The sequence below is a fragment of the Tupaia chinensis genome, unplaced genomic scaffold, assembly GCF_000334495.1.
Source record: "Tupaia chinensis unplaced genomic scaffold, TupChi_1.0 Scaffold000044_1, whole genome shotgun sequence".
Taxonomy (NCBI): Eukaryota; Metazoa; Chordata; class Mammalia; order Scandentia; family Tupaiidae; genus Tupaia; species Tupaia belangeri.
The window spans coordinates 1,535,395-1,553,699 of record NW_006159500.1 but is presented as its reverse complement, the minus strand read 5'-3'; the positions used below and the strand labels follow the sequence as shown (position 1 = coordinate 1,553,699).

Genomic DNA, 18,305 nt, shown 5'->3' with positions numbered 1-18,305 from the left:
TGTCACGCTGCAATCCCTTCTCCTCCATTCTCCTCTCGGGATCTTGGGCATGTATGCACACGCGCCCGGCGTGAGTTCTAAGCCACCGGGTCCGGGACGCGAACCACGGTCGGCTACGTGGGAGTCCAGCAACATAGCCATTACGCTAACTACTGGTTCCCTTATAAGGATTTTTTAACTGTTATTACTTAGCCTTACTTATCCTTCATTAAAAAATAACTTGTATGCCAACCAAACATAATTTATGAAATCTTTTTTCTTTTCTTGTAGTTGATCACAGCCGAGTGAAGTTGACTTTAAAGACACCTTCTCAAGATTCAGACTACATCAATGCAAATTTTATTAAGGTTTGTGTTAACTTCAGATAATATATTATATTTTTAAGAGAAATTTTTGCCATAGGGTGCATGTGCTCACTGGAAAGACAGAGAGAGACAGAAAGTGAGAAATCAACCCCTAGGACCATGGCCATACCACAATCTCTCCTCCATTCTCCATGTGCCTGGTGTGAGTTTTAAGCCACTGGGTCCAGGACTTGAACCACGATCGACTATGTGGGAGTCCAGTGGTGTAACCATTATGACATCTGCTAGTCACCGAATGCTGTTATTTTTCTGCCGTGCTAATGTGTTCTACACACTAGCTAATTAATTTTTTTTTTTTATAGACCACAGATTAGTTTATTTTTAACACCCATCATGCCATAAATTCATAGGGAATAGGTTCCAGTAGCCCAGGCTCCTTTCCACTGGTTCTCACAAAGCGTGTTTCTCTGGGTGGAGCAGGCTGGCGCTTTAGTTGAACCCAGGTACCTTTCTCTTTGGCTTCTTTCTTTTTCTATTCATTTTCCTTCACAGGTTTTAGGAAGCTATCTCTGCTCTTAGAATGTTTAATATGCTCAACACGCACATTGATTCTCTTGGCAAGAATCTTGCCCTTAACTTGTTCACAACAATGCCAACAGCATCCTGGGTAACATTGTAGACTCTTCCAGTTTTGCCATGATAACATTTGTGGGGCATTCCTTTTTGAATAGTACCCATTCCCTTAATGTCTACACTATCACCTTTCTTGTAGATTCGCATATATGTTGCTAAAGGAACAGCTCCATGTTTTTTAAAAGGCCTAGAGAACATATATCGGGTGCCTCTACTCTTTCACTTTGTGTTCATCATTTTGGTTAATTACTACTGGAAGATGGCGTTTCCGGCCAAAAGACGCTAATTAAAATTTTTAAGGATGGACTTGTGACCTGTAGTTAAGGGAACTAGACCTGTCCACCTGTATGGTCGGAATCCCAGCCCCAGCAGCTCTAAGACATACTAGATGTTTGCGTATGTGTCCAAGATCCTGACAGCATGTAGAAATGTAAAAGAAGAGATTGCAGCATGACCATGCCCTATGGGGGAGTGTGTTCTCCTTCTTTATGTGTCTCTTTGGTAAGCTTATACATCCTCTGGCAAATTAAAATAAAAAGATTTTTAATTACTCAAATCTGTTATTAACTCCAAAAGAAATACAAATAAAATCACTGTCCTAGTACACTTTTTTTAAATAATTATTTTATTTAACTTTATTTATTTTAATTTGACCAGAGAGGGACAGAGAGAGAGAGAGAGGAAGTGAGAAAGCAAGCCACCAGGTCCGAGACTTGATTTGTGGTTGGCCATGTGGGAGTCCAGCACCCTTATCCACCATGCCACCTACCGGCCCCATAGTATTTTTTTTTAAAAAAGGTTTTTGATATTATAAGGTACATGTGCTTGCCAGGCACCTTAACCACCATACACCTCCTGGCCCTGGCCTGGCATATTTTTCTATGTGTTTTTCTTTTAGCCTCCTTATTTATATAGGTGAAGAGTTGTTGCTTAGTTTTATGATAGCAGAGATAAAGGTGTTTTTTTTTCTTTTTTTTTTAAACATTGAAGGCTTATTGCCAAGTCATCAACTCAGTTTTTCCTTTGAGTTTATGTACACAGATGTACATGGTTGTTCCTTCTCGTTGAACCAAAAGGTTGTTTCTGTTTTTCTTGATAATAATATTGTAGTAAACAGTTTTGTTCTTTTGATTAATTCCTTAGCACATATTACTTTAGTTGCAATTACTAGATAATACTAGATAATACTTATTTAAAATTATAGAACATAAACTTTAAAACATTTGGAATTTATCACTGTTTCAAGTAGCAACTCAAATCCAAGATTAGATAACCTTTGTTTGGATACCCTTGAAAAAGCAGTCAATTCTTACTTGGTTCTCAGTAGAGAAATAAATGCAAACTGCTACCTGATTTAATTTAAATAAGAGACTTCCATTTGTTCTGTAAGTTTTACTCTGTTTTTGGATCTTCCTAGTTGTATGATATATATTTATATATAAGTTATATATATTGATAAGTCTTATAGATAAAAATGGTAAGTGGTAAGAGTTGATGTGATTAAATCAGTATCTATGTTAACATTGAATAGTCATGGCTTTAAATAAAAATGTTTTAGACAAAATTTTATTACAATTATATTAAAAAACAAAATGAAGGGATCAGCAGATGGCGTAGCGGTTACATCGCTGAATTCCTACATGGCTGACAGTGGTTTGAGTCCCAGACCTGGTGGTTTGAAATTCATGCTGGGTGTGTGAAGATCTGAGGAAGAGATTGGAGAAGTGATTATGGCCATGCCGTCAGCCTTGGGGGATGATTTCTCATTTTCCCTCTCACTATGTCTCTCTCTCTCTCTGGGGAGCACACACACCCTAAGGCAAAAAAACCTCTTTAAAAAAACCCCAACAAGATGAATATGTTAAATAAAAACTGGTAAGTACATGGTTTGCTGTTTTAGATGTTTCAATGTTCATCTTTTTATTTTCTTTTTTTAAATAATTATTTTATTTAACTGTATTTATTTATTTTGACCAGAGAGGGACAGATTGAGAGAGAGAAAGGGAAAGTGAGAAAGCAAGCCACCAGGTCTGGGACTTAAACCATGGTTGGCCATGTGAGAATCCAATGCTCTTGACCACCATGCCACCTGCTGGTCCCAATGTTCATCTTTATTAAGTCCGAGTTTTTTATTTGTTCTTAATGACACTGATTTATAATATGATTAATTTATGTGCCATTTTAGTATTTTAGTCAGCCATCTTGTTTGGTATTTTGGACCTGTAGTTAAGGGAACTAGACCTGTCCACCTGTATGGTCGGAATCCCAGCCCCAGCAGCTCTAAGACATACTAGATGTTTGCGTATGTGTCCAAGATCCTGACAGCATGTAGAAATGTAAAAGAAGAGATTGCAGCATGACCATGCCCTATGGGGGAGTGTGTTCTCCTTCTTTATGTGTCTCTTTGGTAAGCTTATACATCCTCTGGCAAATTAAAATAAAAAGATTTTTAATTACTCAAATCTGTTATTAACTCCAAAAGAAATACAAATAAAATCACTGTCCTAGTACTTTTTTTTTAAATAATTATTTTATTTAACTTTATTTATTATTATCATTATTATAATTATTATTTTCCAGTTTGATCAGAGAGAGACAGAGAGAGAGAGAGAGGAAGTGAGAAAGCAAGCCACCAGGTCCGAGACTTGATTTGTGGTTGGCCATGTGGGAGTCCAGCACCCTTATCCACCATGCCACCTACCGGCCCCATAGTATTTTTTTTTAAAAAAGGTTTTTGATATTATAAGGTACATGTGCTTGCCAGGCACCTTAACCACCATACACCTCCTGGCCCTGGCCTGGCATATTTTTCTATGTGTTTTTCTTTTAGCCTCCTTATTTATATAGGTGAAGAGTTGTTGCTTAGTTTTATGATAGCAGAGATAAAGGTGTTTTTTTTTCTTTTTTTTTTAAACATTGAAGGCTTATTGCCAAGTCATCAACTCAGTTTTTCCTTTGAGTTTATGTACACAGATGTACATGGTTGTTCCTTCTCGTTGAACCAAAAGGTTGTTTCTGTTTTTCTTGATAATAATATTGTAGTAAACAGTTTTGTTCTTTTGATTAATTCCTTAGCACATATTACTTTAGTTGCAATTACTAGATAATACTAGATAATACTTATTTAAAATTATAGAACATAAACTTTAAAACATTTGGAATTTATCACTGTTTCAAGTAGCAACTCAAATCCAAGATTAGATAACCTTTGTTTGGATACCCTTGAAAAAGCAGTCAATTCTTACTTGGTTCTCAGTAGAGAAATAAATGCAAACTGCTACCTGATTTAATTTAAATAAAAGACTTCCATTTGTTCTGTAAGTTTTACTCTGTTTTTGGATCTTCCTAGTTGTATGATATATATTTATATATAAGTTATATATATTGATAAGTCTTATAGATAAAAATGGTAAGTGGTAAGAGTTGATGTGATTAAATCAGTATCTATGTTAACATTGAATAGTCATGGCTTTAAATAAAAATGTTTTAGACAAAATTTTATTACAATTATATTAAAAAACAAAATGAAGGGATCAGCAGATGGCGTAGCGGTTACATCGCTGAATTCCTACATGGCTGACAGTGGTTTGAGTCCCAGACCTGGTGGTTTGAAATTCATGCTGGGTGTGTGTGTGCATGTGTGCCAAAGATCTCAGGAAGAGATTGGAGAAGGGATTATGGCCATGCCGTCAGCCTTGGGGGATGATTTCTCATTTTCCCTCTCACTATGTCTCTCTCTCTCTCTGGGGAGCACACACACCCTAAGGCAAAAAAACCTCTTTAAAAAAACCCCAACAAGATGAATATGTTAAATAAAAACTGGTAAGTACATGGTTTGCTGTTTTAGATGTTTCAATGTTCATCTTTTTATTTTCTTTTTTTAAATAATTATTTTATTTAACTGTATTTATTTATTTTGACCAGAGAGGGACAGATTGAGAGAGAGAAAGGGAAAGTGAGAAAGCAAGCCACCAGGTCTGGGACTTAAACCATGGTTGGCCATGTGAGAATCCAATGCTCTTGACCACCATGCCACCTGCTGGTCCCAATGTTCATCTTTATTAAGTCCGAGTTTTTTATTTGTTCTTAATGACACTGATTTATAATATGATTAATTTATGTGCCATTTTAGTATTTTAGTCAGCCATCTTGTTTGGTATTTTGGGGTTCCTTATTAAAAACCTAGGCAGGGGACCAGCAGGTAGCATAATGGCATGATGGTTAAGGCTCTGGATCCCATGTGGTCAATTGTGTTGATTGAGTCCCAGACTCAGAGGCATGAAAAGATGCCATGCACATGTGTGCCTAAAATCCCAAGAGGAAAATGGAAGCGAAGAGAATGTGATGTGTCCATCCCCCTGGGCGACGGTATTTCACTTTCCCACTCTCTTTGCAGTTAACATGGCAATAAAATGAAATAAAAACTAAAAAACCTGGGGCAGTCCATTGGTGATTAAAGCGGCTAGATCTCAGGTGGCTGACTGTGCAGTTTGAATATGAGACCCAGAGGCTTGAGAAACGGTCTACTGTGGGTATGATCATGACCAAAATCCTGAAAAGTGGTAATGGACGAAAAGGGAATACAGCTTGACTGTTCCCCGTAGGGAGTGCTTTCTCACTGTCCTTGTTTTCCTTCTCCATTGAGTGCATGGACCCTCTGACAAATTAAAAAAAAAAAAAAAAAATCTGTGGCCCAGCCATTGTGGTATATAGATACTGTACCACCACTTGGGTGGCTGGAAGCCAAATGAGAGACCCAGGTTTGGTTCCTGGGCCAAGCAAATGTGCCTGGCTCACTTGCTCATGCTTGTGGTCCCAGTTAATTGACCAGCTGGGGCAGGAGGATCAAAACACAGTGAGGCCATGTTAAATATACTTACTTCTGTCTCCCTTTCTCTCTTTTACCTCCTCTGCCTTCTCCATTCTCTCTCAGAAAGGAGGGGAAAAGCCTATATAGCAGGGGCTCAATAAACTTTAAGTTGGAAAGGTAATTGAAGGTAGCTGTTCAAGAAACTGGTCAAGAAAGGACTGTTAACTAGCTTTTAGAATCAGCATACACTAATATTTCTATTACAGTTAGCTTTGTTGTATTGGAACATTTTTTTAATTGCTAGGTAAATCATTTTAATTAGCATAAGGCAGTTCATAATTATCAATTCAGTGTATTGTGTCTAAGAAACACACAAAAGTAATAATAGTCACCAAAAGCTAAAGTGCACTAAAATGTATTTTGCTTAAAAAACAAAATATGTTTTGCTATCCATTTATGGAATATTAAGGACAAATGATTTAGAAACGCTTTAGGTAAAAGCAACAGTATTAGTAATAAAATTTGAAATCTTAAAAATTAGGTAATGAAATGTTTTTGGTAATCATAATAAATGTGAAATTTCCTTTTAACCATTTTAGGGTGTTTATGGGCCCAAAGCATATGTGGCAACCCAAGGACCTTTAGCAAATACGGTAATCGATTTTTGGAGGATGATATGGGAGTACAATGTTGTCGTAAGTAATTTACTTTTCATAATATGTTCTAAAGAATATTACATGTAATGTTTTACTGAATAAGGAGTGAGAAAACTTTTTAGACATGATATGTTTATGGCTATTTGCTAATAAGACAGAAACTAAATTGTAACCTGCCTTATTAATTCTCACAAACTTATTTATATATTTTAAGAAGAGTATGTGGTGGTTTAAACCTTGTCCAAAATCAGTAACTAATAAGACAGCTATCAAATAACTTACAGAAAACAGTAAATAGTGTTTTAATGTGTCAGTGAAATGCTTGATAATGCAGTCTAACCAGTTTCTAGTCATAGACCTTTCAGTCCCTTATCCCGTGAAATTATGCTACATAAAACTAAATCGTCACGTGAAGTATAAGAAAATTTGCGTTCCCCTTTCCTGGAGCTTATTTAGTTAGAGTTGTATCAAGCCATTGTCATTTTAGTTTTCTGTTGATCTTCTGGGTGAAGAGAAATATGGGAACTTAAAAAGTTTGTGGAAAATTATTATTACCAAAAGTGCATGGATTAGAAAAGTGCACCAAAATAAACTTGTGCTTTTATTTTCCTTGTTCACAAACTTACTGAAGTCTCCTCATAGAGTGTCTGTAGGCGCAGAAGCAGAGAAATAAGTGACAGGATACTTCAGAGAGCTCCCTGTGTGTATCAATCTCCCTTTGGAATCTCAGCATTTATTGTGGCAGTGGTTTTGGTTGGGTGGATGCAGAAATTCAGTGATTTGGAGTACTCATTCCTCTCTCATAACCATTGTTAATAGACCTTTTCAACAGAATTATGATGATTATAAATCATCTCCATCCTCTGTTAGTCTTTGGAGACTAGTAGAGGGGAAATCCAGTCTTTTGTCTTTGCCATTGTTTTAATTTATAACTGGATGCAGTTGGGAAATGCCTGGGAAAGGTCATGTAGAAACTTTCTGGATGAGGGGGCACACCTACATCTTGAGAGGAGTTTGGGTTGCACTGAAACATGCATTAGTCAAAACTTTGAGAATGTTCACTTAAGATTTGTGTATCTTGGGACCAGCAGTTGGGGTAATGCCTATATCACTGGACTCCCATGTAGCTGACTGCTGTTAGAGTCCTGGACCCGGTGGCTTAAACTCACGCCGGGCATGTGTGCATGCGTGCCCAAGATCCCGAGAGGCGAATGGAGAAGGGATTGCGGTGTGGCCATCCCCTCTGGGGGGTGATTTCTCACGTTCTGTCTCTCTGTCTCTGTCTCTCTGGAGAATGCACGTGCCCTATAGCAAAAACCTCTCCAAAAACTTTTCAAAAAAGATTTTAAAATCTTGTTGAATGTGAAATTTAGTGTAAACAATTAAAAAATTGTTGCATTCTAGATAATGATGTGCATGATGAAGAATTGAGTTGATTATCTGTAACTTACTTCGAAATATGTTTAAAATAAATTGAACTGATAGGAATAGATACATGATAAAATAAATATGGTGAAATGTTAACAGAATATTGATGATGGCTGTACAGTGTTTAAAATTCTTTTAGCTTTGATACAAACTTGAAAGTTTATAAAATGTTAGGAAAAGAAGCAGATGTTAATACGTTTAAAGTCAGACTAAATGCAGCCAACTTGGATAACTTTATTGAATGTGTCTTTTTAAATGTATTTTAAGTAATGTGATATTCTTTAATTCAAACCAAATAAATAATTTTAACTAGAACCAATTTAATTCATTGCTCTATAGTTAGTCCTTGTTTGCAGGGTATAATTTTATAATTTCTTTATCTTATATTTTTAATATTAAACCTGCTTTTTTAGACAAGCCAAGTAGACTTTTCAACAGGGTAAAAATTAACACTTGAAATTTGTATTTTATTTAAAAAGTAAAATTGTATTTAACTGATATGTCATTCACTCTATATCATTTTAGATCATTGTAATGGCCTGTCGGGAATTTGAAATGGGAAGGGTATGTATACCTATTAATTGCGTACTATTCTTTTTATTATTTTATTTCTAAGGGTAGAAATTTTTTGGTCTTTCATTATTATGGTGTGAGCCCAAGTAATTTAAGTATAGTTTTTTCCTTTTTGTGTGTTATGCTATTGCTTTAATTTGATGTTAGAAACAAAGTAATCTCTAAAGCACATAAACCTTTTTACACATTTTATAACTATATTAAGGTAATTAGTTATATACTGTTACTTAGTAAACTTCAGATATTTAATGGTGCTGTAAGTAGAACATCATGTATGTACTGAAGTAGAGAGGTATTTTATTTTGTTTAATTTTAGAGACATTTTTGCTATAGGTACTGCATTTGCCAGAGACACACACACGAAAAAACAGAAAGTGAGAAATCACTCCTCCCTCCCCATTGGTGATGGCCATGTGACAATCTTTTCTCATTTTCCTCCTGGGAGTTTGAGCATGCATGTGTACACAAAATGGCATGAGTTTCAAGCCTCTGGGTCAGGGACTTGAACCACAGTTGGACATGTGGGGTTCCAGCGCCCCAACCTCTATGCCACCTCCTGGCCTTTAAAGAGGTATTTTAAAATAGGAATAAAACTGAGCAAATGAAAATGTGTTAAATAGTGGATTCTCAGAAAGTCATGACATATTTTTTCTATGTAAAAATGCATTTTTTTGACAACCCAATAATTCTCATAAATCATCAGTTTATAGTTTGAATATTCTGATTAATCTGTCTGCAGTTGCTACTTTGTTTTTCATTTGACTCTTTATACTGTTTTCAAAGCTCAGAAAAGAAAATATCTTACTCTGATTTCCCTCTCCACACCCGGTATAAGAAGGCAGGAAGGGGACCAGTGGATGGCATGGTGGTTAGGACATTAGAATCCCATGTGGCCAACCACAGTTCAAGTCCTGGACCTGCTGGCTTGTTTTCTCACTTTCCCTTTCTCTCTTTCTCTCTCTCTAGTCAAATTTAAGAAAAAGTAAGAGTAACAAAAAAAGTTAAATAATTAATTCTTTTTTTTAAAAAAAAAAATAAAAGGGAAGAAGTCTTAGGAGGTGACAAATAGGTATTATTGACAGGACCCTGCCATGCTGCAACCCTCCCACCCCAGCCTCCTAGCCAGTCAGGACAGGTGTGCTTCACAGCACCCATCATGCCCAGGCTGGTCCAGGATCATGGAGGCCCTCCATATATAGCTCAGCATTGTGTAGTAGTTCCCCACTACCCATGCCACTGTGGTTAAGCCCAGTTTTTGTTTTTATTATTTTGAAGGTTTTTGCCATAGGGTGCTAGAGCTTGCCAGAGAGAGGGAAAGAAAGAGGTCATCCCCTGATGGGAATGGCCACACCATAATCCCCTCTTTTCTATTTTCTTGCTAGGATGTTGGACACACACACATACAGATGTGCCAAAGTGATCCTTAAGCCTTGATGTCTGGGACTCACCACGTTCAGCCATGTGGGAATCCAGCACCTTTTTTTATTTTATTTATTTTTTTAAGAGGTTTTAGCTATAGGGCGTGTGCGCTTGCCAGACAGAGAGAGAGACAGAGAGACAGAAAGTGAGAAATCACCCTCCCCACCAGGGACATGGCCATGAAGTAATCCTTTCTTCTCTATTCTCCTCTTGGGATCTTGGGTATGTACACTCACATGCCCAGCATGAGTTTTAAACCACCATGTCCTGGACTCAAACACGAACCGCAGTCAACCACGTGGGAGTCCAGCAACATGCCATTATGCTAACTGCTGGGAATCCAGCACCTTAACTGCCACACCACCCACTGGCTCCAGGCCCTGATTTCTTTCTTTTTTTTTTTTTTTAATTTTTTAATTGTTTTTTTTTTATCATCATAATCTTCTTTATATTACATTGGATTACATATAACTTTACAGTGTATTACATTGTTTTTTCAAAAGGGAATGCCATGCATGTCAGTCAGTACAGAGACATTAATCTCCCCACTTCAACATTCAATATCTTTTCTATGTTTTCCCCAATCATTATTTTTATTATTCTAATTATTTTTTAAAACAGTCAATTGCTATTTCTCATTTTGCTTGTAAAAATACTTTGCCCATCATGAAATACTTCTCAGACCAATCCAGTTGAGAATACTATACATGTCATCATCAACAGTTAATAAGCCATATCTGTTTCTCACTAACGTGCTGCCTCTCTATTGTTCACTTGCTATCTTTCTCTATCCTCTTCTCTTCACTTCCTCCACAGGCCCTGATTTCTTAACACTGGTATTTTTATGCCACATATAAGTTAAATCAGTTTGAAAACTATTATGTCCAGGAGCATTGATTCTTATCTTAAAGCTAATTTTTAATTTTATTATTTTCTCATTACTTTTTAATGGGAGAAAGAAGCAGGGGTAGGGTGAAGATAGTTGTTTTTGATGGTTTCTCTCTATGTTGTGATTCTCTTGCCCCAGCCTCCCATTTAGCTAGGACTGTGGGGCCATGCCACCATACCAGCCCTGTTTAGGCTGGGGAAGGATTCAAACCCAGGTCTCTTGTGCAGCCTCAGCCACTGCACAGGAGTGTGCTCCCATGTGTACCATCTCAGCTGGGCCATCTTGAGCTCTAAGGATTACTTAGTAAATAGGTGTTTATATAAAACTTAGAAATGCGGAATTTGATAAACATGATACTGAAATCAAACTTTAAAAACAAATTACACAGGGACCAGCAGTTGGCATAATGTTTACATTGCTGGACTCCCATGTCCTAGTCCTGGACCCAGTGGCTTAAAGTCACACTGGGCACATGTGCGTGCATGCCCAAGATCCTGAGAGGAGAATGGAGGAGAAGGGATTGCGGCGTGACCGTCCCCTCTGGGGGGTGATTTCTCACTTTCTGTCTCTCTGGTGAGCACACATGCCCTATAGCAAAAACCTCTCTCTCTTCCCCTCCTCCCCCCAAAAAAGTCATGCAGAATGCATATGCATGCATGCCCAAAATTCCAAGAGGAGAATAGAGGAGAACAGATTGTCACATGGCTATCCCTCTGGGTGTCGAGGAGAACAGATTGTCACAAGGCCATCCCCCCGGGTGGTGATTTCTCATTGTCTGTCTCTCCGGTGAGTGCCCATGCCTGTCGCAAAAATTTCTCACTAAATTACATGCATACATATATGTGTGTGTGTGTGTATTCATTTATATATATCTATATATATATTTTTACTTGGTGATTTTATTAGAGGTTCCCCTATACTAATGTGCTTCACTAATAAACTAAAACTCATTTTAAGTTATAAAACAAAAAATTCTTTTAAAGAGAGATTTTTGCTATAAGGCATGTGTGCTCGATGAAGAGACAGGAAAAGGCAGGAATAGAAAGCAAGAAATCACCCCCCATAGGGAATGGCCATGCTGCAAAGTAGAGTATTCAACTGTATCTATACTTTAGTTTAAAAGAAGAAGGGAAGAAGAACAAATTGATTACATTTCCTATAATCTTAAGGAGTTGGATAGTTTACAAATAATACATCAGGGTTAGCAGGTGGCTTGATGGTTAAGGTGCTGGATCCTACATGGCTGACTGCTGTTTGAGTCCTGAAATTGATGGCTTAAAAATCACACGAGGCGTGTGTGTGTGTGTGTGTGTGTGCGTGCGCGTGCATGCGCGCATGCTTGTGTGTGTGTGCCCAAAATCCCAGGAAGAGAATGGAGAAAGGATTGTGGGTGACCAACCCTCCCTTAGGAGTGATTTCTCACTTTTCCTCTCTCTGTCTCTCTGGCACATGCAGTTTCCTATTGCAAAAAAAAAAAAAAAAATTAAAGCTCTTCTTATTTAGTATAACTCTTTAAGATAAGTATTATTATTACTATTTTTTATAGCTAGGAAAGCCAAAGGTCAATAAAACAGTAAAATTAGTACTAGTAAAATTTTTCTGATACAAGTAGAATGTTCATTCCACCAAGTCCCACATTTTACACTTAATGAGAATTCTTTCACATACCATAGAGATTGCCGTGTTATGTTATCAGCATTAAAACTTGCTTGTCAACCCTTTATACTAAGTGGCCTTTCTTCAGCCAGGCATTTTACTAAAGCAGTTTTTGTTTTCTAGATCAGTATCTTTGGTCTACTCTGTAGACAAGATGGGTAGCAATGAAGAATTTCTATCTCTTTTCTTTTTTTACTTTTGTTTTTGTGAGAGGTTTTGCTACAGGGCGCGTGCGCTTGCCAGAGAGACAGAGAGATAGAAAGTGAGAAATCATCCCCTGGGGGGATGGCCATGCCACAATCCCTTCTCCTCCATTCTTCTCTCAGGATCTTGGCATACATGCACACACGCCCGAAGTGAGTTTAAGCCACCAGGTCCGGGACTCAAACTATAGTTGACTACATGGGAGTCCAGCAACATAGCCATTATGCTAACTGCTGGCCCCAAGAATTTATACATTTATGTTAATAAGCTTTTTTTTTTTTTGGAGAGGTTTTTTTGCTATAGGTTGCGTGCGCTCGCCAGACAGACAGAGACAGAGAGACAGAAAGCGAGAAGTCACCCCCCAGGGGTGATGGTCACGCCGCAATCCCTTCTCCATTCTCCGCTTGGGATCTTGGGCATGCACACACACACGCCCGGCGTGAGTTTTAAGCCACCAGGTCCAGGACGCGAACCGTGGTCGACTATGTGGGAGTTCAGCGACATAGCCATTATGCTAACTGCTGGTTCCCATGTTAATAAGCTTCTTAAACTCTCTCTCTCTCTCAGCATCTTGCATGCTGTTGTCAGTTTTTCCATTTTGGAGAAGGAGTGGCAAGCTAAAACACAGGACAAATATTTGTAAAATTTTAAGAAAAACTACCATGTAATTATTTACTTTATTTATTTATTTTTGATCAACAGAAAAAATGTGAGCGCTATTGGCCCTTGTATGGAGAAGACCCTATAACATTTGCACCATTTAAAATTTCTTGTGTAAGTACCTGTTTTTTTAATATATCATTCAATCACAAAATTGACATGATAAAGGATTAAACTGTAATATAGGCTTATATAAGCCCAGATGTCAATGATTTCTTAAATAAATATTCATAGTGTTTGTTTTTATACCACTTTTAAAATTAGAACTTTAGGAATGAGTTTTCATAAATACATAATTTCCTTTTATCTTGAAATGTTAATTCTGGGTCAGCCAGTAGCATGGTGATTTAAGGTGACTGGATCCCCTGTGGCTAATTGTGCAGTTTTAGTCCTAGACATGAAAAACACTTTGAGCACATGTGGATGCATTCCTAAAATCCTGAAAGGATCATGAAGAAGGGATTGCTGTGTGGCCATTCTTCCTGGGTGGTGCTTTCTCACTTTTCCTCTCTCTGTCTCTTTTTGTCTTTGGTGAGCACTCGCACCCTGGAGCAAAAAAAAAAAAAAAAAAAAATTAATTTAAAGGATTATTTATTTAAATTTATTTATTATTATTTTAAAATTTGCTGTAGGGTACATGCACTCACCAGAGAGAGAGAGTGAGAAAGCAAGCCGCCAGGTCTGGGACAAGCTGTGGTTAGTCATGTGGGAGTCCAGTGCCTTAACCACCATCTACCTGTTGGCCCTCCTAGAGCAAATTAAAAAAAAATTTTAATTCTGCATTAACTTTCAAATATCAATTGACTAAATGTTTGTATATATGGATAAATATAGTAATGTTGTGTTTTGGGTGATCTATTTAGAAATTTATGTGAAATATTCATGTCAGATTGAATGGAAAACACCCTTTATATCTAAAGTATCATATATCATCTTAACCTTTCATATCTGTGTTGTAATCTCTAAAATTGTTACGATTATTAAAAAAGAGAGTTTGAGAACTGCCATCCTGGAAGGAAAGATTGATGCTTCATGCAGATAACTTGATATGAAACTTGAAGTGTATGTACCCTTATTATTTAATGACCTCTGGAAATAATTAAATTGAAGCTCACGAAACTGAGGAAATGAATTTAAAAGCAAAAACAGCGAAGAAAGGAGGGTAAGACAAACAAGACTGTACAAAAAGAAGTAAAATGTTGGTACAGCCTCAGTAGCGCAAGCTGGACACTGCAGCTTGTCAGGATGAGGTCACATGAAGTCTTTGCGTTCAATTTTCAGCTGACCCTAAAACCAAAACAAAACAGCAACATCTTAGAACCAAGTATAGGGTGCACTTACAGTCCCAGCTACTTAGATGCTGAGGCAATAGGATGGCAACATAATAAGACTCTATCTAAAAACACCAGCAAAAAAAAAAAAAATAATTAAACAGAACCAAGTAAAATGTAGGAAAGCTTTAAAATAGAACCAGTGATTTTCTTTTGGTGCCATGTATCATTTTTCTTACTCATTAAAAGAAATAATGTCTTAAATATACAACTGAAAAGACCATGATTGATTATATATGAAAGTTAGGTAATTTCCATATATGACTCAGGGTTCTCCAGGGAAACAGAACCAATAGGATATTTGTGTGTGTGTGTGTGTGTGTGTGTGTGTATTACAGGTTTATTTTAAGGAATCAGCTTAAAGAATTATGGATACTGGCAAGTTAAAAATCTGCAGGGTAGGCTGGAGACCCAGGAGAGGCAATGTTGCAGTACAGTCCAAAGACCAGCTGACTAGAGATGGAAAAGAGCTGACGTTCTAGTCCAAAGTCATACTACTGTAAAATCAGGAAGAGCGAGTGTTGTAGATGATGGTTGTGTGCTGGAAAATTCTGTCTTGCTTGGGGGCCTTCATTTCATTCAGAGCTTCAGCTGATTGGATGAGGCCCATCAACATTGTGGTGGACATTCTACTTTTCTCAAAGTCCACCAATTTAAATGTTAATTTCATTCAAGAACACCCTCACAGAAACATTCAAAATAATGTTTGACCCATATAATCTGGGCACTCAGTGGCCCAACCATGTTGACATTAAGAAATTAACTATCATGTTATCTATCTCAGTCAGAATTGTTTTTCACTTTAATGTTTTCCTTGGTTAAATAAATTTCTTCTATCATGATTTTACTAGTCATTCTTAAGTTCAAGAACTCCATAATTTTAAGACATTTTAGTACTCATTCCTCTAATACATATCCAAAGTTTAGTGCTTTCTAGGTTGATGGACAAAGCTATTTTATGCTTTCTATTTTATAAATGTAATGCGATTTTTGTAAATGATAACTGTAACTCATGTTGAACTTTCTGGAATTATTATGCCGTCAATACTCAAAGATCTTATTTAGAATTAAGTGTTCATGGGTTAAGTATACAATGTTTTTAAAATCCTGCTGTATTTCATATTATTTGCAATAAATGATAACCAATACACACCATACTATCAACTTCAGTGGGGCAACATCCCCACCACCACCACCACACTAATCCGGAGAACTTTCTACAACATGAGGTGTCGAGATAGCCCAGGAAACCTAGTTCTGTACAATGCAATTGTATTGGATGTTAGTAAAATTAAATGCATTAAATGCAACTGTAGTGAATGTCATAATTCACATAAAAACGTGATACTCAATATTTTTAACATTAAAACTACTTGAAATTTTAGAACATTTAGGATTTCAGAAAGAGCAAACAACATACAATGAAGAGAAGAGAATGAAATAGTGTATAATTTGGAAGAGGAATTGATTTTTGGGTTTTCAATGGAACTAAAAGATTTAAAAAGTCCTTCATGATAAGAGGCTTGATTTGATTAGTAACAGCTGGTTTATTTGTTAATGTAAGGATGATCTATGCTGAGGAAGCAAACTTTTTTTTGGAAGATTTCAAAATGGGAAGCAATTTGTATGTCTTGTTGTCTCAGACAACTCAGAATTTGTTGCCACTGATTTAACTTCAAACACGAACCAAGTTTATAAATAGAAAGCATGTTGGTGAAAACAATCATAGTAAGTGATTTTACTAACTTGCCAAACAAGAGTATTCGAGTGTGAAAAAGAACATTCTTTTCTAGAGTTGCTGTAAAGATGAGAAGGAAGATAAGATAGTGTCCAAAGGGGAAGCTCGATGGAGCTCAATTCTATGTTACTTCATGTAAACACATGTACTAAATGTTGGTACACTACAAATGGGTCACACCTTGACTATTGCCTGTTTTGTAAATAAAGTTTTACTGGGACACAGCTGTGGCCATTAATTTACATATTTATCACAACAGCAAAGTTGAGTACAGAAAGACTTTATGGCCTTAAAAGCCAAAAAATAATTACTATTTGGCCCTCTAAAAAAAAAAATTTAGTCTTGGAGTGCTCTTATTCATACTCTACCCCCTCTTTTTTCCCTCCAATGCCAGAGGGTACATGAGAGAGATAATAACTCCCAAAGGGCCTGGTCATGCATTTATCTTTCAGTTCTCCATCTCATCAGTATCTTTGCACATGTGTGTGCACCTGTCATCATGTTTTCTCAAGCTGCTGGGGCCAACACACTAAACTCTGGTCATCTGTTTGGGATCTGGATTCCTCTACACAGTGCGTAACTACTGTGCTATGAGGCAGCCCCCCCATACTTTTTTTTCCCCCTTTATTCATGATAGAGTGTGTGTGAGTGCACTTAAGACAGAGGGAAAGGAAAGAGAGAGAACAGCACACTACAGGGACTGGTCTTGCCACGACCCCCTTCCAGGTTTTTACCCTGTCAGATCCTGGGCACTTGTGTACATGCCTGGCTGGCATGTTTCAGGCTGAGCAGGCTGAGGATTTGAACCGTAGTCACCATGTAAAATCGAGTTTCTCTTGAGCACCACAGAGCTGGCCCTCATATTCTTTTTTGATAAGAATTAAAAACATACCTTTTTAATTTTTTGGAAAATTCAAAATAAATTACCATAATTTTTTTAAAGCAAGAATCATAATGAATTTTTTTTTTTTTAGTTAATTCAGTAGCATACATTGTTGCTATTGAAAATCACCATCTTAAACTATCTGGTTTTAACTAATGAATAAAAAAGAATAATTTGCTTAGTAACAAATTGATATAAAGGCTTCAGCTTCATCCTAGTACTTTTTTTTTGGAAAGGTTTTTATTTTTTGCTATAGGGCGCCTGTGCTCGCCAGACAGATAGAGACAGACAGAGAGACAGAAAGTGAGAAATCATCCCCCGGGGGGGATGGCCACGCTGCAGTCCCCTCTCCTTTATTCTCCTCTTGGGATCTTGAGCACGCATGCACACACACCCAGCGTGAGTTTTAAGCCACTGGATCAGGGACTCGAACCATGGTCGACTACATGGGAGTTCAGCGACATAGCCATTATGCTAACTGCTGGTCCCCATCCTAGTACTTTGACTAACAGAAACTGTGTGCATGTTGGTATTTTTGTATTTTCAAGAGAGTCTTAGAATGTTGTGATCTTCCTGACTCAGCCTCCCTAATTTGACCAACAGACTCATGCCACCTCATCTGAGTCATTCAGATTGGATCTCACTGTGCTTTCCTGGCTGGCAAGGAACTAGAGTTCCTCCTGCTTTGGCCTCCTGAGTAGTTGGTACTTTCTTTTTTTTAAATTTATTTCATTTTATTTATTCATGAATAAGAGAGACAGTACCTCCAATGGGGTCTTGATTCCACAATCCATTCCCAGCTTCAGCTAGCTCCAGATCATAGGTACATATGTGCCTGGTATGCTCAAGAAGATTTCTAGATACAAACCCAGAACCTTCCACGTGGATCAGCATTACAGAGCATGATGTTTTACCATGTGTTGTTGTCCAGCCCCTACATCAGGCTTTGAGGGTGTCAGAAATCTAACCCAGACCTCTGTACCCCATTTGGGAAAATGTAAGGGACTTTTTTTATTTCAGAGAGATTTTTATTCTAGGATGCATGCACTCGCCAGAGAGACAGAGAGAAAGTGAGGAATTATCCCAAGGGGGGGGGGGGTTGGCACGAACGCAATCCCTC

The 18,305-nt window shown here is 37.4% G+C and overlaps 1 protein-coding gene across 4 annotated transcripts in view; it reads left to right on the top strand.

Moving 5' to 3' along the window:
* Window positions 1-18,305, top strand: part of PTPN12 (protein tyrosine phosphatase non-receptor type 12) — a 125,515-nt gene that overhangs the window by 59,833 nt on the left and 47,377 nt on the right. For all 4 annotated transcript variants that reach the window (XM_014589368.2, XM_006140775.3, XM_006140774.3 and 1 more), the window contains 4 exons: window positions 271-347; window positions 6,348-6,443; window positions 8,358-8,396; window positions 13,276-13,347. In XM_014589368.2, coding sequence (XP_014444854.1) covers window positions 271-347; window positions 6,348-6,443; window positions 8,358-8,396; window positions 13,276-13,347 — 284 coding nt within the window. The remainder of the gene's footprint in view (window positions 1-270; window positions 348-6,347; window positions 6,444-8,357; window positions 8,397-13,275; window positions 13,348-18,305) is intronic.